The following is a 20,731-nucleotide window of genomic DNA, read 5'->3' on the forward strand; positions in this document are numbered from 1 at the left end:
ATTGTCATTAGTTTCCTGGGTGTTTTTCATTTCTTCTTTGATCTCATTGGTAACCCAATCATTATTTATTAGCATGCTATTCAGCTTCCAAGTGTTTGAGTTTTTTGGATTGTTTTTATTGTAGTTTATTTCTAATATTATGCCATTGTGATCTGAGAGTATTCTTCGTACGATTTCAATCTTCTTGAATTTGGGAAGACTTTGCTTGTGACCCAATATGTGGTCTATTTTTGAAAATGTCCCATGTGCACTTGAGAAATCATATATTCTGTGGCTTTGGGGTGAAATGTTCTGAAGATGTCAATTAAGTCCATCTGATCTAGTGAGTCATTTAGGATTGCTGTTTCTTTGCTGATTGTTTGTCTAGAGGATTTATCCAGTGATGTCAGTGGTGTGTTTAAGTCCCCTACTATGATTGTATTGTTGTTGATCTCTCCCTTGATATCTTCCAGGAGTGTTTTATGTATTTGGGTGCTCCTGCATTGGGTGCATATATGTTTATCAGGGTTATATCCTCTTGTTGTACCAATCTCTGTAATATTATGAAGTGGCCTTCGTTGTCTCTTGTTATGGCCTTCACTTTGAGGCCTATTTTGTCAGATATAAGTATTGCAACCCCAGCTTTTTTTTCATTTCCATTTGACTGAAAGATATTTTTCCATCCCTTCACTTTTAGTCCGTGTGTGTCCCTTGTTCTGAGGTGGGTCTCTTGTAGACAGCATATATATGGGTCATGTCTCTTTATCCATTCAGGCACTTGATGTCTTTTGATTGGAGTATTTAGTCCGTTTACGTTTAAAGTTATTATTGAAAGGTACTTGATTGTAGTCATTTCTATTTTTGTGCCTGTGTTCTTTCTTAACTTTTTATTTCTTCTTTTTACAGCATTCCCTTTAGCATTTCTTGCATTGCTGGCTCGGTAGTGATAAACTCCCTTAGCCTTTTTTTTCTGCGAAGCTCCTGATTTCCCCTTCAATTTTGATTGATAATCTTGCTGGATAGAGTATTATTGGATTCAGTTCTTTGCTTTGCAACAGTTTGTATACCTCCTTCCATTCCCTTCTAGCTTGATGTGTTTCTGTTGAGAAATCATTTGATAATCTGATGGGGGATCCTTTGTAGGTAACTCCCTCTCTCTTGTAGCCTCTAAGATTCTCTCTTTGTCATGTACTTTTGCCATCGTTATTATGACATGTCTTGGTCTGGGTCTTTTGTGGTTCATCTTTCTTCGGACTCTCTGTACTTGTGTAACTTTTTTCTTCTCCATATCTATGAAGTTTTCTGTCATTATTTCTTCAAATAGGTTTTCTAATCCTTGCTGCTCTTCTTGTTCTTCTGGCAGCCCTATTATGCATATGTTACTTCGCTTCATGTTGTCCCAAAGCTCCCTTAGGCTCTTCTCCTGCTTTTTAATTTTTTTTCTCCAGTTGCTGTTCAGATTGAGCTTGTTTCTCTACCTTATCTTCTAACTCACTAATTCAGTCCTCTGCTTCTTCTAGTCTACTGCTGAAACCTTCCATGGTGTTTTTGATTGCAGCTATATCACTTTTCATTTCTTCCTGATTCTTCATAGGTTGTTGATTTTCTCATCCATCTGGTGAATGAATTGTACAACCATTACTCTGAATTCTTTTTCTGTCATGTTGCATGCTTCAATTTCACTAATTTCCTTTCTTGTTGACTCCTCATTTTCTTTCCTCTGGGGATTGTGTCGTCTCCCCATTCTGACTATCTCCAGAAGGTTCAAATGTTGAGTTGCAAGGGCCTGGGCGGTGTGCAGTGGGAGCTTTGCACCACACTAGTGTCACTGAAGAGCTCTGAAACTAAGATGTGTGGTTGTGGTGGGTTGGTGGGAACCAGGCTCGCTCAGAGTCAGAGTTACCAGAGCTCAGTGTGGTCTCGTGTGCGCACTTAGAATCAGAGACCCTGCCTGCACTGTGCTGAAACAGAGACCCCCCCTGGAGTGTGTTGAAAATCAGAGCCCCCTAGCTTGCACCAGGAATCAGAGTTCCCCAAGAACCCAGTATCAGAGTCTCTGTTGCTTCACGTGGCCATGCATTGAGAATCAGGGTCCCTGTGTGCACATGCACCAAAAATTGGAGTCACTGGCTCTTAGTGTGAATGCACTGAGAATCAGGGATCCCAGGCGCAGGTGATAAGAAACAGAGTCAAGTGCTGCCTCCCACCTGAAGAATTGGGGTCCCGGAGCCCGTGCTGCGGGGAACAAGTTGCCAGTGTTTGCGCGTTCCCAGGCTAAGATTCCTGTAGCAGCACTGAGGCCCCGGTGAGGGGTGGATCTATCAGTTACTATGGCGCTGCCCGCAAGCCTGTGGGGAGGAGGATGGGCTCTGTTACTCACAGATATCTGCCGCCAGGATGTCTAGATTCTTGGTGTCCGTGGGTCTGTAGCTGTGGTCGCAGGTCTCTGTCCCCAGTGGTTGCAGGGTCCTGGTTTGCATCTGAGGCCAGACTGGGTGGTGCTGAGGCCAGGATCTTAGTCTCAAGCAGTTCTATTTCTCAAAATGGTGTTGTCTCTGTGCCTGCGCTGGCCATCCAGGAGTGTCTGCTCTGGGAGCGGGGCTCCGCAGTCTAAGACTGCTTGGTTTAGCAGCCCCTCAGAAGACCTGCAGAATCTAACTGTCCCTAGCTCATACACACACACACCACATAAGTCCACACACTCCTCTATCACTCCCTTGTGCTCTCACACTCTCTCCATCCCTACCTTCCTGCCAGTCAACATCTTGTTCCCCTGATAGATATGTATTTGTTGTCACTTTGTTGTTCCTAATTTTTATCTTTACCTTTTTCTTCTTCCTCCTCCTCTTAAAGAATACCCTTCAGCATTTCATATAATCCTGGTTTGGTGGTGATGAACTCTTTTAGCTTTTTCTTGTCTGTGAAGCTCTTTATCTGACCTTCAATTCTGAATGATAGCTTTGCTGGGGAAAGTAATCTTGGTTGTAGCTTCTTACTATTCATCACTTTGAATATTTCTTGCCACTCCCTTCTGGCCCGCATAGTTTCTGTTGAGAAATCAGTTCACAGTCGTATGGGTACTCCCTTGTAGGTAACTAACTGTTTTTCTCTTGCTGCTTTTAAGATTCTCTCTTTGTCTTTTGCTTTTTGCATTTTAAATATGATGTGTTTTGGTGTGGTCCTCTTTGGATTCCTCTTATTTGGGATTCTCTTTGCTTCTTGGACTTGTAAGTCTATTTCTTTCACCAGGTAGGGGAAATTTTCTGTCATTATTTCTTCAAATAGGTTTTCAATATCTTGCTCTCTCTCTTCTTCTGGCACCCCCATAATTAGGATGTTGGTACGTTTGAAGTTGTCCCAGAGACTACTTACACTATCTTCATATTTTTGGATTATTTTTTCTTTTTGTTTTCCTGGTTGGGTGTTTTTTGCTTCCTTGTATTACAAATCTTTGACTTGATTTTTGGGATCCTCTAGTATACTGTTGAATTTCTGTATATTATTCTTTATTTCAGACAGTGTAGGCTTAATTTCTGACTGGTCCTTTTCCATTGTTTTGGCATTCTCATTAAGATCCTTGAAGGTTTTACTAAATTTCTCAGAGATCTCACTAAGTTTCTCAAAGGTTTGTAGAAGATTCTTGAGTAACTATATAACTGTGGTTTTGAACTCTATATCCCGTAGTTTGCTTTCCTCCATTTCTTTCATTTGTGACATGTTTCTTTGTCTCTGCATTTTTATGCTTCTCTGTGTTGATAGAGTGGCTTTGAGTGGTAGGTGTCCTATTGGGCCCAGTGGCTTAGCCTCCCCAATCACCTGAGGTGGACACTTTTGTTGTACCCCTTTGTGGGCTCTGTGCACAGTCTTGTAGTTAAACCTTGATTGCTGTTGGTATCACTGGGAAGAATTGACCTCCAGGCCAACTGGCTGTGGGGACCAGCTGCGACTACAGTGGGAGAGCTGCTGTGCTGGAGACACTCTTATAGTGCAGGACTTGCTTTAGTGGGACTTTGGTGCTTACTGAGTCTGCCTCTTGAGTGTGTCACTTATGGATGTGAGGAGTTGAAATCTGGTACCTTGCCACTGTGTACACTGACTCCTGGATCTCCAAGGAGTTGCAAAGTCAGCCACTGCCTGAGTCCACCCAGCAGGAGCTACAGCAAGCTATGCAGATTTCCCCTCTTTGTTTGGGGTTTGGGAGTTTTGGAGCTCTCTGACCCAGCTGAAGTTTGTTAGGTTAGGCTGTGAAAGGACATGCGATTCATATACGCCGCTGGGCACAGCTTGGGTTGGGTTGTAAATTGGGTGGGGCGGGGTCTCAGGGAATCACCAGGGCAGAGCAAACAGTGATGGCTGTCAGTCAGCCATCTCCACGTCTCTGCATGTCTCTGTGTCTCTGCGCGTCTCCGCTTCTCTGGGTCTCTGCGTCTCTGCATCCGTAAGTCCCGCACTCCCACAGTAACAATGATCTCTGTGAGAAAGCCATCCTCACTTTCCAACCTGAAGGCAGACAGTCCCATTTCTCCCTGTAGGAGTCTGGGTCCCTAGAGTCTCACCGGAATCTGGAGTTCAGAGCCGTTGGGAGCTTGTATCTCCCTTCCAATTGAAAAAAACCATGCACCCAGTTGCCAGCCCATTTCATGTGCCTTCATACCTCTGTTCTTGGCGCCTCCACACCTCCTATCCAGTCTCAATGGGCTTTTTCTTTCCTTCTAGTTGTAGAACTTCCACTCAGCTAGCTTTCCTGTGGTTCTGGATGATAGCCGTTTTTGTCTTTGTAGCTGGACATTTATAAACAAGGATCTCAAGTCCTGCCAAGAAGAAGTGAATGTTCCATCAGGAACAACAACGTGACTTGCAAGCGAGTCACTCTGGGTCAAGATTGCACACAATCTTGAGTTCCCAGAACATTTCCCTCCCTGAGAAAGGATAAGATTAAATAGTCGTGGGTAGAGCAGAAAGGGAGGGCACAGCTGCAAGTTGCCTTCAATACGCTATTGTAATATAGAACAAAACAAAATTTAGTTGATTAAATGCTGAGGCACAAACCTCCTGCCAAACCCCAATAAAAGCAATGGTTAAGGGTACAGAGGTTGCTACATGCCTGAGCGAGCTGTAGCCCTCTGCCTGGCACCAATCGCCTGTGTGCTCGTCTTACCTCTTCGTCTTCGGTTCATTAAACATCCCTCAACAGTCTTTTAGTTGTAGTTTTGGTGTGGTTGTGGGGGGCAGCTCCTCCAAGTGTGTACCTATGCCACCATCTTGGTTCTCTCTGAACTTCTCTCTTAAGACTGTTTTTGCTGTGTCCCAGAGATGTTGGGCTGTTTTGTGTTCACTTTCATTTGTTTCCAGGAAGGTGTTTTTTTTTTTTTTTTTTGCTCAGCAATGCTTAAAATGCTTAATTATTATTTAAATTAAATGAAATCTCCTGCAACATTTCCTAATGAAGCTTATTTTCATCAACACATATACTACTATTCGATTAATCTTGTTTTCAAAAAGAAATTGTCTTCTTTTTTTTAAAATTAAATCTTTATTGTTCAGATTATTACAGTTGTTCCTTTTTCCCCACCATAGCTCCCCTCCACCTGTTTCCCACCCCCCCTCCGCCCTCACCCCCACACTGTCCTCATCCATAGGTGCACAATTTTTGTTCAGTCTCTTCCTGCATCCCCCACCCCCGTTTCCCCCCAAGAATAGTCAGTCCACTCCCTTTCCATACCCCTGATTCTATTATAATCACCAGTTTATTCTGTTCATCAGATTATTTATTCACTTGATTTTTAGATTTACTTGTTGATAGATGTGTATTTGTTGTTCAGAGTTTGTATCTTTACCATTTTCTTCTTCTTCTTCTTCTTCTTCTTCTTCTTCTTCTTCTTCTTCTTCTTCTTCTTCTTCTTCTTCTTCTTCTTAAAGGATACCTTTCAGCATTTCATATAATACTGGTTTAGTGGTGATGAACTCCTTTAGCTTTTTCTTATCTGTGAAGCTCTTTATCTGACCTTCAATTCTGAATGATAGCTTTGCTGGGGAAAGTAATCTTGGTTGTAGCTTCTTGCTATTCATCACTTTGAATATTTCTTGCCACTCCCTTCTGGCTTGCATAGTTTCTGTTGAGAAATTAGCTGACAGTCATATGGGAACTCCCTTGTAGGTAACTGATTTTCTTTCTCTTGCTGCTTTTAAGATTTTCTCTTTGTCTTTTGCTCTTGGCATTTTAATGATGATGTGTCTTGGTGTGGTCCTCTTTGGATTCCTTTTGTTTGGGGTTCTCTGCGCTTCCTAAACTTGTAAGTCTATTTCTTTCACCAGGTAGGGGAAGTTTTCTGTCATTATTTCTTCAAATAGGTTTTCAATATCTTGCTCTCTCTCTTCTTCTGGCACCCCTATAATTCGGATGTTGGTATGCTTGAAGCTGTCCCAGAGGCTCCTTACACTATCTTCATATTTTTGGATTCTTTTTTCATTTTGCTTTTCCAGTTGGGTGTTTTTTGCTTCTTCATATTTCAAATCTTTGACTTGATTCTTGTGATTCTCTAGTCTGCTGTTGGGGGTCTGTATAATATTCTTTATTTCAGTCAGTGTATGCTTAATTTCTAGTTGGTCCTTTATTACAACCTCGAGGGTCTCACTAGATTTCTTGAGGGTCTCATTAAGTTTATCGGTGGTTTCTAGAAAATTCTTGAAAAACCTTAAAAGTGTGGTTTTGAACTCTATATCCAGTAGTTTGCTTTCCTCCATTTCTGTCATTTGTGTCCTGTTTCTTTGTCTCCGCATTTTTTTATGCTTCGCTGTGTCGATAGAGTGGCTTTCTGTGCTAGGTGTCCTGTAGGGCCCAGTGGCTCAGCCTCCCCAATTACCTGAGGTAGACACTCTTGGTGCACCCCCTGGTGGGCTTTGTGCACAGTCTTGTTGTAGTTAAACCTTGATTGTTGTAGGTAACTCTTGGAGGGATTGACCTCCAGGCCAATTGGCTGTGAGAATCAGCTGTGTCTGTAGTGGGAGAACTTCTGTGCTGGAGAAACCCCTTCTGGGGCAAGACTTGCTTTAGTGGGGCTTTGGTGCTCACTGAGTCTGCCCCCTGAGTGTGTCCTTTATGAATACGAGGAGCTGCAATCTGGATGGTCCCACTCCGACCACCAGGCACACTGGTTCCTGGATCTCTAAGGAGGTGCTAATCTAGCTTCTGCCTGAGGCTATCCAGCAGGAGCCAGCTGTGACACAATGCAAGTTGCAGTGGGGCCTTGGGCCAGTAGCAATTTGTTAGGTAATTATCAGATTGCAAAGGGCCAGGTCTTTCATATGCAAAAGCCTCGTGGCTTGGGTGGGGCGGGGTCCCAGGGGATCAACAGGGTGGAGTGAGCAGTTATGGCTGCTCTCAGTCCTGCTCTCAGAGGCCCTGCTTCTCAGTGTCCTGACAATCGCTGCAAGCAGCCCCGAGAGAAAGCTGCCCTCGAGTTCTGACCAATGCCAGACAGCCCAGTTTCTCTCGTATGAGTCTGGGTCCCCAGAGACTCACCTGGAACTGGAGCTCAGAGCTTGAGACTCTCTCCCGATTGAAAAAGATAACCGTGTCCTCAGCCGCCAACCCTCTCCGCATGCGCCTCTGTATCTCTGTATTTTACTTCCGTACCGCAGCTCCTCTGAGTCTCAGTATGCTTTTTTCTTTCTTTCTAGTTGTAGAATTTCCATTCAGCCAGCCTTCCTGTCGTTCTGGATGATGTCCGTTTCGTCTTTTAGTTGTATTTTTGAAGTAGTTGTGCGAGGCAGCAATCTCTGGTGTTTACCTATGCCTTCATCTTGGTTTCTCCTCCAGGAAGTTTTAAATTTCTTTCTTGATCTTATTGGTAACCCATTCATTGTTTAATAAAATGCTATTTATCCTCCATATGTTTGAATATTTTAGGGTGTTTTTACTGTAGTTGATTTCTAATTTCATTCCACTGTGATCTGAGAAGATGCTTGATATGATTTCAATCTTCTTGAACTTTTAAAGACTTGTTTTGTATCCTAAAATGTGGTCTATCTTTTTGAATGATCCATGTGCACTTGAGAAGAATGTATATTTTGCTGCATTGGGGTGAAATGTTCTATAAATGTTTACTAGTATTAGATCCATCTGATCCAGTGTGTCCTTTAGAGTCTCTGTTTACTTGTTAATTTTTTTGTCTGGGACATCTTTCTAGTGAAGTTAGAGGGGTGTTAAAGTCCCCTATTATGACTGTATTGTTGTGAATCTTTCCATTAAAGTTCTCTAAAATTTTTAAAAATATATTTAGGTGCAGCTATATTGGGTGCATATATGTTTACCAGGGTTATATCCTCTTGTTAAATCTATCCCTTTAGGATTATGTAGTGATCTTTGTTGTTTCTTGTGATGGCCTTCATTTTAAAGTTTATTTTTTCAGATATGAGTGTTGCTACTGCAGCTTTTTTTTCTTTTCCATTTCATGGAAAATTATTTTTCCACCCCCTCACTTTCATCCTGTGTGTGTCTTTTGTTTTGAGGTGGGTCTCTTGCAGACAGCATATAGTTGGGTCATGTTTTTGTATCCATTCAGTTACCCTATGCCTTTTGATTGGAGCATTTAATCCATTTACATTTAGGGTTATTGAGAGGAACTTATTTATAGCCATTTCAATTCTGTATAGCTAGGTTTCTCTCTCTGTTTCTTCTTCTCAGCAATCCCTTTAGCATTTCTTGTAATGCTGGCTTTTTATTTTTTGTCTGGAAAGCTGTTCATTTGACCATCTTTTTTGAATAATCGCCTTGCTGGATATAGTAATCCCGGTCTCAGATCCTTGCTTTCCATTACCTTAAGTACTTCATGCCATTTCCTACTGGCTTGAAGGGTTACTGCTGAGAAATCAGGTGTCAGCCTTTTGGGAACTCCTTTGTAGGTAATAGTTTTCTTTTCTCTTGCTGCCTTTAAGATTCCCTTATTGTCTTTAATTTGGGGCATTTTAATTTTAATTATGATGTGTCTTTGCATGGGTCTGTTCAGGTTGTTCTTGTTCTCTGTGCCTCCTGAACTTGTGTGACTTTTTCCTTTACCAGGTTGGGAAAGTTTTCTACCATTATTTCTTCAAACACCTTCTCTTTTCCTTTCTTCCTTTCTGCCTCTTCTGGCACAACTGCAACTCTAATATTGTTATGTTTCACATTGTCCCAGAGCTCCCTCTAGCTGCCTCCTGTTTTTTAATTTTTTTTTCCTTTTGGTTCTCTGAGTGATATTTTCGATTCTGTTTTCTAATTCATTGATTATATCCTCAGCTTCCCCAAATCTACTGTGTATTCCTTCCAATGTGTTCTTTGTTTGTGTTATGTCATTATTTATCTCAGACTGTTCTTTTTTCATAGTTACTATATCTTTTTTCATATTGTTGAGCATTTTTACCATGATTATTCTGAAGTCTGTTTCTGGTAAGTTTCTTATCTCTGCTTCATTTACCTCTTCTTCTGGAGAATTCTCTAGTTCTTTCATTTGGGGGTTGTTTCTTCGTCTCCTCATTTTGGTTGTCTGGGTATGTGACTATGTTTTAGGTAGATGTTCTACACCTCTCAATTTCTATTGCAGGACAGTGTTAAAGGCAGTTTCTGACTAATTGGATCAGGCAAAGACTTAAAGCCTCCAGAGACCACCTCTGTCTACAGACTAATAGAATTCCAACTTGAATTGCCCCTGGACAATCATTCTCAGGTATAGCAAGAGTTTTTTCAACAGGGTGGGGCAGTTGCTTCTGCCTGGAGGCTAATTGCTACTTTTAAGATCTTAAGTGACCTCAGGGCAAGGTGTTGTCCAATAGGGTGTGTCGACTTTCTCCCCCACCAGGCAAGGCAAATGTCTATGTGGGAAAGATGTCCTCTGCTGTGTAAGGGAATGACTCAGCCCAGGAAACTTGGGGTGTCTGCCTTCCGAGCTCTACCCCTCAAGTTCTCAGTCCTGGGTTCTGCTCTCACAGCTCCATTCCTCTTCACCCTCCCTCTGCCAGAGCACAAGTTGGGTGGCACCACAGGGAATTTTTGTACATTGGCCCTTCAAGAGGGTGCCTGAACTTTCAGCTGCCACTCCCTGGCAGACAGCACCCCACTGCTTTTCACAGCTAGATGTTATGTGGGTACCCTTCTCAGATTTTCTGCTCTCTGCTGGGGAACCCAGCTTGAAGATTAGATCCCAGAGTTCTCAGTGGTACCCCTCCACAGCTGAGATATCTCTCCAAAACTTCAGTTCCTGTCTGTGGGCACTCGGTCAGCCCTTTTGCAACCCCACCCCTCATACCAGTCTCTGTGTGGTCTCCACCTTCAGTCCTCAGATATCAGGGTTCTCTCCTGTGAGTTTTCTGTTGATTATCAGGGAGCATTTCAGTATTTCAGTTGTAATTACAGCTTATTCCTGGGAGCATGTCTTTGCAGCATCCACCCACTCTGATGCCATTTTTAATCCTTGTTATCCTCTTTTTAAAGATTAAGAGACAGTTTCAGAGAGGTTAAATAGTTTGCCTATGGACACAGCCAAGTTTCAAACCTAGGTCTAAGTCCAGTTCTTCTGCCTGACCCTTACACATGTTCCCTAATAAACTAAAGGGCTGATGAGAACAACAGCAAGAATGAAACCTTCTGAGATGCCTCTGTCTGTGCCTTAACCTAAAAAAAAATCTGTTTTATTTGTTTTAGATATAGTTTTTACTGTAAATGTAAGTTTGTAATCTGTTTTTTCACATAGCACTATTCATAATCTTTAAAACATCATTTGTAATGACTATGTAATATTACAACTAATGTACCACTCTTTATTTAATCTTTCCCCTAAACTTTAAATCTTTTTGGTATTCTAATTTTACAGAATATTAAATTATGTTGAAATATATGCAATTTGCATAAAGTTTCATCCTTTATTCTTATTTATTTACAAAGTACAGATTACTAAAAACAGACTTGTTTGCTCAAAGTGAATAAACATTTCTAAAGATCTTGACACATATTGCTTAGAAAAAAATCTAAATAAAAGTGTGGCATAATTTGCACTTTCAGCAAGGACTGTGACTACAATGAACACCAAATGGAGAAAATATCATTTGAATATTGCCAAGTCTAAGTAAAAGACTTATATAGAAGATAGATGACCATAACTTGATAATGGAAAACATTCTTGTCCTCATTCAAATGATTCCAGGCTAAAAAAAAAAAAAGGAAAACCAAAGTAAGTAAAGTAGTAAATTTGACTTGATTAATAATTTATAATCCAGGTAGCAACTGAAATTTATAGTTTATATTCAAAACATAATGGACTAGAAAAATATCTATTTGAAACTGCTAGGAAAGGAATTATCTAATACTAGAGGCCCAGTGAACAGATTCGTGGACTGGTGGGGGCGTGGCCTATGGGGATTGACCTGCTGTGGGAACACCGCTCATCTTGGTCAGCAGAGTGGCACTCCCACTGTGAGAGCACACTGACCACCAGGGGGCAGCTCCTGCCTTGAGCGTCTGCCCCCTGGTGGTCAGTGAGCATCATAGCGACTCATCGACCAGTTGTTCTGCCGTTTGGTCACTGGGCTTTTATATATAGACTAGAGGCCCGGTGCACAAAAATTTGTGCACTCAGGGGGGAGAGGGTGTCTCTCAGCCCAGCCTGTGCCCTCTCGCAGTCTGGGACCCCTCGGGAGATAATGACCTGCTGGCTTAGGCCTGCTCCCGGGTGGCAGAGGGCAGGCCCAATCCCTAGGTGCAGCCCCTGGTTGGGCTCAGAGCAGGGCTGAATGGGGAGTTGGGGAGCCACCCCCTGTCATGCACAGAGCAGGGCGGATTGGGAGGTTGTGATGACACCCCTAGTCACGCTCAGGGTAGGGCCAATTGGGGGGTTGGGGCACCGCCCCTTGTCACACTCAAGGCAGGGTCGATAGGGAGGTTGTGGCGCCACCCCGGTGATGCACAGAGCAGGGCCGATCAGGGGGTTAGAGTGCTGCCCCCTATCACACACAGAGCAGGGCCCATCAGGGGGGTTGGGGCTCCAAACCCTGTCACACACAGAGCAGGGCTGATCAGGGGATTGGGGCCCCTTCTCCTGTCATGAATAGAGCAGGGTGGATAGGGAGGTTGTGGCCCCGTCCCCTGTCAAACACAGAGCTGAAGGGCAATCAGGGGGTTTGGGCGCTGCCCCCTGTCATGCTGATCCCAGTGCCGGGAGGCCTTGTGGCTCCGCTGATCCCGGTGCAGGGAGGCATATTACCCTTTTACTATATAGGATAGAGGCCTGGTGCATGGGTTGGGGCCAGCTGGTTTGCCCTGAAGGGTGTCCTGGATCAGGGTGGAGGTCCCCACAGGGGTGCCTGGCCATCCTGGATGAGGGAATGATGGCTGTTTGCAGCTGGTCACACACCCTTCAGGGTGGGGGTCCCCACTGGGGTGCCTGGCCAGTCTGGGTGAGGAGCTGAGGGCTGTTTTCAGTCTGGCGGGTGACTAAAGCTCCCAACCGTTCCTTTTTTTTTTTTTATTCTGGGCCAGCTTTAGCTCTGAGGCTTGGCTCCAACTCTTAGGCCTCGGCTGCTGAAAGCAGGTATCTGGTTTGTTTGGGTTCTATAATCGATACTGTTTCAACTTCAGCTCTGAGATCCTGGCTGGCTGAAAGCTGGTTTCTGGGGTTTTGTTTAGATTCTATATTTGTAACAATGTTTCAAACTGCAAGCTCAGAGGCTGGCAGCCTCAGGCGGGGAATGTTGGAGTCCTCTGTCACTGAAGCAAGAAAGCCTCATGTTCACTTGAAGCTGCCTGGCTGCTGGCCGCCATCTTGGCTGGCAGTTAATTTGCATATCTCACTGATTAGCCAATGGGAAGGGTAGCGGATGTACAGCTAATTACCATGTTTCTCTTTTAGTAGATAGGATATGTTGTTAAACAAGACACAAGATCTCAGTTATGATTTCTCTTCACTCCAGACTTGCTTGATAGGTTTAGTAGTTTCAATTATAACTAAATTAACATTAATATTTTAGCAGATGATGCAGAAATAGTTCCAATAGCTAAAGACATATTTCACATCTTAAAAACCACTCAGTACAAAGAAAGATTTTTAGCTGAATGTACCAGCATTCAAAGAAATGAACAAAAAATTCTCAATGCACATAAATGCATATATTTATTTGAGCTTTGGGTTATAACTACATGGAACATTAAAATGTTTCTCACTGAAAACACTGAGTTATTTTCATCACGCAACACAGAATACAGATTTTACTATTACATTGATTTAATCCATATAGACAAATCAACAGATACATTGAAAATATTGAAAAAATTAGCTGTATTAGGGGTTGAATAAAGAAAGGTGAGGGCAGTAGGAATGGAAATAATGGAATTCTAAAAGCTTTTTAAAGAAACTTATTGAATCATGGGCAGTGAGGGTAAAATGGGTGAGGTACAGGTGCCAGTGGGAGTCTGTTACCTGGATGATGACTGAATAGGTTCCACATAGTATCTTGGATAACTGAATGACTACTCTGATGAGGCAGATGATCACTTGAAGCCCACTGAGTGCTATGAGAATGGAAAACAAAATGATGTTCCACTCCACTACATGTGCAGGTTCAAGGCACTGAATCCATATGCTGGAATCTGTTAGGAAACTGAGAGCAAGGAAGGAAATGGTCAAAAAGAGCCAATAAGGCCAAAGCCTACATACTTGGTCCAAGGAAGAAGGCTACAGTTATTTATATGTTTGGGACAGTAATACATATGATTAAAATATATATTATTAAATATGAATTCATATAGTTAAAGAAATCATTCAGTACGTATATTGAACATCTCTCTCTATATAAAAACCTAAGTGACCATTATGACCGGTTGACCAAATGACCGGTTGCTATGATGTGCACTGACCACCAGGGGGCATATGTTCAAAGCAGGAGCTGCTCCCTGGTATTCAGTGCGCTCCCACAGCCAACCTCCCGCAGCCAGCCAACCTCCTGTGGTCCCTCCCCCTGGCCGGCCGGGCACCCTCCTACCCCCCTGATCGGCTCCAATCACCAGTCAGGCAGAGGAACCCCACCTGTGCACGAATTCGTGCACTGGGCCTCTAGTATAGTATATATAGCCTCAGACTATGCTTATTGTAAACATGGTACCTGCCTCAGAGACAATTATAATTCAATTAGGAAGCAAGACACATACTGAAGAGTTCAATAGCAATGAAAAGCAGCATATGTCAATACCAAGAGAGGTAGAGACTGCCTGTCTCTGGGAGTCCAGAAGTTAGCCTGAGCTGTCGGGGATAGAGCTGAGCTTGCACCGGATATAAAATCACACAGGTGGCAAAATAAAAAAGAGAAATTCTGCTAGATATTCCTAGACACTGTCCCAACACTGTCTAGAACAGTGGTCCTCAAACTTGAGCATGTATCAGGATTGTAGAGGGCTTGTGAAAATGCAGATTGTGGGGCCCCACCACAGTGTTTTTGATTCAGAAATTTTGGGTGGGGCTCAAGACTACATTTCTAAGTTCCCAGGTGATGGTGATGTTGCTGGTCTGGGGTCCACAGTGTGAGGACTTCTTCAGAGTGTTACTGTCCTGCAGCTCTTAAGAAGATTTATACTGTGAGGTGGGAATGCAAAAGCTGGAAAGGTTTGATCAATCTAGTTCAGCATAGAATTGTGAGAATTAAACAACTTCCAAGATAATTTTAAAGCCACACTTGAATCAACCTGACAACTTTTGCCCACTTCCAGGTCTACCATGACCATTAGCTCTTCTTATAAGGAGGACACACTCTCTGTTCAACTAAATCAAAATGGAAAACTGGTCTTTAAAAAGAATCACCCAAACAAAAACAATCAAACCTATTTACAGGGCAGAATTTTCTATAAATATCTTGTCAATAGTAAGATGATTTTTCTTAAAACAGCAATTTGGGCAACGTGGGTACCAGCCAAAGTGGCTGTGGGTATTAATGCCTGTGGCAGAAAGGATTAGTGCCCTCACCACCACAACCTTTATTTTCTCTCTCCCCACTTTATTTCTTTCTTATTCCCCTCCATTAACTCTCTTTCCTATTCTCTATGCTCCAGTACACTGAGAGGCACTCTGAAAATTTTGTGATATTGCCAATGACCCTTAGGTCTCAAGATGTAAAGAGCATTGAATATGAAGTCACAACTCCCAGATTTATAGGATCTTGGATAAGGGATATTACATCTCTGACCTTTAGAGTCTTATCTGGACAGTGAGCTTCAAATATCTAACTCTAAGGTTACTGTGACTGTTTGTTGAGAATTATGTAAAAATTCTTGTAACCTATGAGCACCAACAGGGTCTGCAAGGAATAGAGAATCTGGACCAGGTGAATGCGAATATAAAGGGCAACTTGAAAGGAGTAATGGAGAGGCATGTGGGAAGCCTGAGATTCTTGCAATCGAAAGGGGAGGCTTCTTTGGTTTTGGGGTGGGGAAAAGTTCAGGGGCTAATGGTATAAAAAGAGGATTTTTTGCAGCCAGCAGGACTTGATACATAGAGTCCCTTTCCTGAAGTCCTTCAATTCCACAGGATTGTCTTTAAATTCTCAGAAAGGCCTGGTGTTGTGTTTCAGGTTCTCCTGACCTGAGGAAGAGCTTTGGCCAGAGCACCTTGTGGAACCTTCAGAATAAAGGCAACACAGAAGCAGTTCTGCCAAGGAGCTCTAGGTGAGCATGTGAGACTTCAAATAGATGTGGGTCCTGAACAATAAAGGCAGTCATAGGGAGTTAAGAAGAAAATGTGATTTTCTCAGGAAGTGGTACCGACACTCCCTCATTTTATTCCACTAGAATTCTGAGCACAGGATGAGACAGGACAAGATTCAGTTACCCTCTCCTGTGTCTCTGCCTGGGCCCTGTTTCCTTTTGAGCTGCCTCTGCAGATGCTGGTAGGCCAGTAAGCTCAGCACAGTGCTAGTAGTAGGCATTCTGTGATCCAGCATGAATCCTTCAACAGCTGAACTACCATACCAGCCTTTTGAGAAGACTTCTAGACTAGAGTCTTCTTCAGTATATGCTAGAGAAGCTTCTGGTTCCATCTACAAGCCTCTGCACTTAAGCATGTCTCCGCATCTCAGCCTGCACTTTGTTACTCGCTCTGCCCCTGCTGGCATAGCTCTGGGTGGTGCCCATCCACGGGCACTGTGATTCTCTCTCAGCTGAGTCCTTTTATATCTGTAACTTACCACATGCTCAACCTGGCCACAAAGCAAGACTGACTTCCCAGAGCCACTCAACTGCTCCAGCAGTTGCCAGACCACAGTAACCATGAAGTCCTGTTCTGAAGTATGGAAGAAACATGTCTTTCATTTGGATATATCCATGATGGCCTCAAAACAGTGAGTGCATGTGGCATTAAAAGACTGGAGAAAAAAATCTGAACAATGATCAGAGCAGGAACATACTGGTCTGGAGATTAGTAAATGAATAGGAAAATTCTGCACTAAAGTAACTGCATGGAACACCAAAGTGATCATGGAAAATGAGCATGAGCATTAAGTCAGGTAATTCAAGCCTAATTCCTTGGCTTGAGGAATTATTCCTTACCGTCCTGCAGTGCCTTCAAAGGCGTATTCCCAGCCATTGAGGGTGCGGCAGTATGGGCCTTGGACGAGGCCCAAAGCTGATATGGCCAGGCAGTATCCAGAGAAAGAAATTCCAAGGCCAGAGAATATAATTGACAGCAGTGTCTAAATTAACCACAGAAGAAGGAGGTTAGTGCCATAGAGTGAGACAAGGGGATAGTGTGGATAAATGATCAGATAGGTACTTTCCTCTACTCATCCAAGCCTACTCAATTCTCTATAATAAAAAAATGTCCTGACAAAAATGGGAACATTTAATTCAAACCCACCTGATTCTAAAAATAAGTTTTTAAATGACTTTTTGTTTGGCATTCCATAGAGATGACTAATTAATTTACTAAATTTCTTCCTTTTTTCCTGGAATTTTGACATTAAAATAAGGATTACTTCATATATAATGTAGTGAAGGGATGTAATCAATCAACCTATACTTATTTATTGAAGATATTATTTTATAAGTGGGGGGTGTCTTTAAGAATCATAAGTTAAAATCCCCTATTTTCTCACATGTAGAAATATGAGGTGTTAACCTAGATGGTCATGTTTATATTTAAGTCAGGTTGGGATTGATGGGGAGGAGAGTGTTTTCATTTGGATGGAGAAAATGAGCAATGTTTATAGGCAGAGCAGCACAGGCAGAGTTGTGAGAATGAGATTAGTTTGACTTAAGAGGGGGTCCTGCAGAGGAGTAGAGGAGAGAGTTATGAAGATGACGGTGCTAATGCTGGGGAGACAGGGTTGATAGGACACACTCTAGCCCTTGTATCTCTTACAGACTGACTATAGCTTGATAGATCTAAGTGGAACATGGCCTTGAGTGCTGGATCAAGGACTCTGGACTTTCTCCTTCCAGGCAAAGGGCTTTCCTTCCATAACCTTTTATTTAAAAATTTTCAAATCTACAAAATTTGAAAGTATAGTACAATGAACCCTTATATACCCCTTACCTAGACTCACCTTTTGTGAATATTTACCACTTTTGCCTGTACAGTCTCCCTCTCTCTCTGTATGTATATGTACATGTATATATTTATTTATAAATTTTTGTTGCTGAAATTTTTGAAAGACATTATGATTTCTTACTCCTGCATACATTGGCTCATATCTTCCAAGAATAAAGATATTCTGTTATTTTGTAGCTGTTTTATACTGTTTCATATAGGAGCCAATGAAGGTTTATGCACAAAATCACATCTCTTTAGTTTTCTTTCATCTACACTAACTTTACTGCCTTTTTGTTTTTCCATATATTGTTATTTTTGAAGAATCCCAGCCAGTTGTCTTGTAGAATGCCCTACATTCTTGGCTTTTCTGATTGTTTCCTCTATGTTGGACTTGGGTTGAACCTATTGGCAAGAACACGTGATTGGCGTGGGTACATTGTGGGCCTCTCACTGCTATTGGTAATGATAAGTTTGAGCTCTTGGGTAAGATGGTTTCCTTCAGATCTATAAATGTACATTTTCCACTTTGCAATTAGTAAATAATTTGTGAGATAGTACTTTGATATTGTGTCATATCCTGTTCCCTAAAGACATTTGAACTGATGGATTTAGCATCCACTAGTGATCCTCATATCCATTGGTCACCAATTATCACAATAATTGGTTGCAATGTGCTGCTTTTCTATCATTTCTTTTGCATTTATATTATCATTTTTTTTCTGCACTGAACTTCCGTTTCTTTCTCCACTGCATCTTTCTTTTTGTACACGTTCTATTTCATACAAATTAATAACTGTTATTATTCTTTTAGATGTTGAGATGGTCCAAATATGGCCAATGGGAACATCCATTCAAAGTCAATTCCTGTATCCCTTGACATGTCCTTATCATTCTTTGAACATTTCCTTGCTTTCTGGCACAGATGTTTCAAGCTCATCTTGAATATATGTTGCCCTAGACGTGGCAGAAGTTATTGTTCTGACAAGCTATATAATTTGTTTTTGAGCAAGAATCTTATCTAATAAAGAGGGAATATATTGACTGCCCTGCCCTCAAAGGTGGTGGTGTCCACAGCCAATAAGGAGGGAATATGCTAATTGACTGCCCCACCCTCAAAGATGGCAGCGCCCACAGCCACAAGATGGCCAGCAGGGGAGGGCAGTTGTGGGCAATCAGGTCAGCAGGGGAGGGAAGTTGGGGGTGACCAGGCCTGCAGGGGAGGGCAGTTGGGCCAGCAGGGGAGCAATTAGGAGCGATTGGGCCAGCAGGGGAGCAGTTAGGCATCGATCAGGCTGGCAGGGGAATGGATAGGGGGCAATCAGGCAGGCAGACAGGCGAGTGGTTGGGAGCTAGCAGTCCCAGATTGTGAGAGGGATGTCCAACTGCTGGTTTAGGCCTGATCCCTGGCCTAAACCAGAAGTCAGACATCCCCCGAGGGGTCCCAGATTGGAAAGGGTGCAGCCTGGGCTGATGGACACCTCCTCAGTGCACGAATTTCATGCACCGGGCCTCTAGTATAGTATAAAACAAAATATGATTTTGGAAATTTCTCTAGCAGTGATGTCATGCCAACTGGAAGTGAGAAAGCCCAGGAACAAGGATTCTATATGGAGAGAACTTCAAGTCAAGTGACAAACACATGCACTGGAGAAAAAGGACATTCAGGAGGAAATGAGTAGCTGAAGATGACTGAAGAAAAATTCCAGAGTTTAAAACTTGGAAGAAGGATGTTTTGAAAAGATTGAGCTCCTTGTTTATTAAATGTATTCTTAAGCAGTTCACTGGGAAGATCAGTGAAGAATTTCTCCATTTAGCAACCATAACTATCTATATATATATAAAAAGGCAGTGACCGTGACGACCGAAATGACCGTTCCACTGGTCACCATGCAGTGCTAGCATAGACGCATAGACACAGGTAAAATCTATGAGTGAAATAAGAATGAACAAGACAAATGCTTGTCTTTGCAGAGCTTGCACTGTAAGAAGGTTAGGTCAGGGATGAGAATTCAAAATTGCCACCAGCACAGACCTGAGGTGCTGCTTCCCAGAGTGGCCAGAGATATACCCAGTAGAGGACTAGGGGCATGACTAAAGGGCTGGTGCCGATAGGAAGGCGGGCCCATTCTGGATTTCCCAGAGGAGCCAATGGCTGCCTAGGAGATGGAGCTTTTGACACTGACTGGCATAGAAACCAACCAATCAGATCTAAATCTGGGTGAACTACAAGGAGCCAATGGCTGCTTAGGAGGCAGAGCTTTTGATGCTGACTGGCATAGAAACCGACCAATCAGAACAAAGTCTGGGTGAACTGCGAGGAGCCAATGGCTGCCTAGGAGGCAGTGCTTTTGATGCTGACTGGCACAGAAAGCGACCAATCAGAACCAAATATGGTGAACTGTGAGGAGCCAATGGCTGCCTAGGAGGCGGAGCTTTTGATGCTCACTGGCATAGAAACCAACCAATCAGAACCTAATCTGGGTGAACTGTGAAGGCAGAACCTAAGGTGGGGGCTGAGGAGGCTTTTAAGGGCAACAGCTGTTTGGTGTAAGGTGTAATAAAGCAGTTCAATTTTTTAATAACCAGTTTGGCAGTATAGTGCATATGGCTGGCTATCAGTCCAGATATAGGGGTTATGTATTTTTGTCTGCCAAGAGCATATACTCCTGTTGAAAAAGACTTTCCACCCACCCCCATTTAAGCAATCCTATCCTATATAATCTATCTATACTAATAAAAGGGTAATATGCTAATTAGACTGGTGGACCGGCCATCTTCCAGACATGTGACTTCCTTACGGACAAAGTCATGGTGGTGGGGGCTGAGGCAGAGGCAGTTAGGGGCGACCAGGCCAGCAGGGGAGAGCAGTTAGGGATGATCAGGCCAGCAGGGGAGGGCAGTTGGGGGTCACCAGGCTGGCAGGGTAGGGAAGTTGGGGACATTTGGCAGGCAGGCAGGTGAGTGGTTAGCAGCCAGTGGTCCTGAATTGCGAGAGGTCCCAGATTGGAGAGGGTTCAGGTGGGGCTGAGTCAAACCACCTCCCTGTGCATGAATTTCGTGCACTGAGCCTCTAGTAATACATATGTATGTATACACACACACTACAACGTAATTAATGCTAGATACCATTGCACAATTGAGGTAAGCATAAAAATAAAGTGAGAATAAGAATCTCTTAGCCCTGGCTGATATGGCCCAGTTGGTTAGAGCAT

The 20,731-nt window shown here is 42.9% G+C and overlaps 1 protein-coding gene across 1 annotated transcript in view; it reads right to left on the reverse strand.

Moving 5' to 3' along the window:
• Nucleotides 1-10,878: 10,878 nt before the first annotated feature.
• Nucleotides 10,879-20,731, reverse strand: part of TM4SF18 (transmembrane 4 L six family member 18) — a 38,249-nt gene continuing 28,396 nt past the window's right edge. Inside the window, exons 4-6 of the mRNA XM_070403490.1 lie at nt 16,538-16,680; nt 13,425-13,605; nt 10,879-11,157 (exon numbers count right to left, since the gene is read on the reverse strand). Coding sequence (XP_070259591.1) covers nt 11,143-11,157; nt 13,425-13,605; nt 16,538-16,680 — 339 coding nt within the window. The 3' untranslated portion in view covers nt 10,879-11,142. The remainder of the gene's footprint in view (nt 11,158-13,424; nt 13,606-16,537; nt 16,681-20,731) is intronic.

Source organism: Myotis yumanensis, unplaced genomic scaffold, assembly GCF_028538775.1.
Source record: "Myotis yumanensis isolate MYYU_CA2020_CCGP unplaced genomic scaffold, mMyoYum1.0.hap1 SCAF_2, whole genome shotgun sequence".
Classification (NCBI taxonomy): Eukaryota; Metazoa; Chordata; class Mammalia; order Chiroptera; family Vespertilionidae; genus Myotis; species Myotis yumanensis.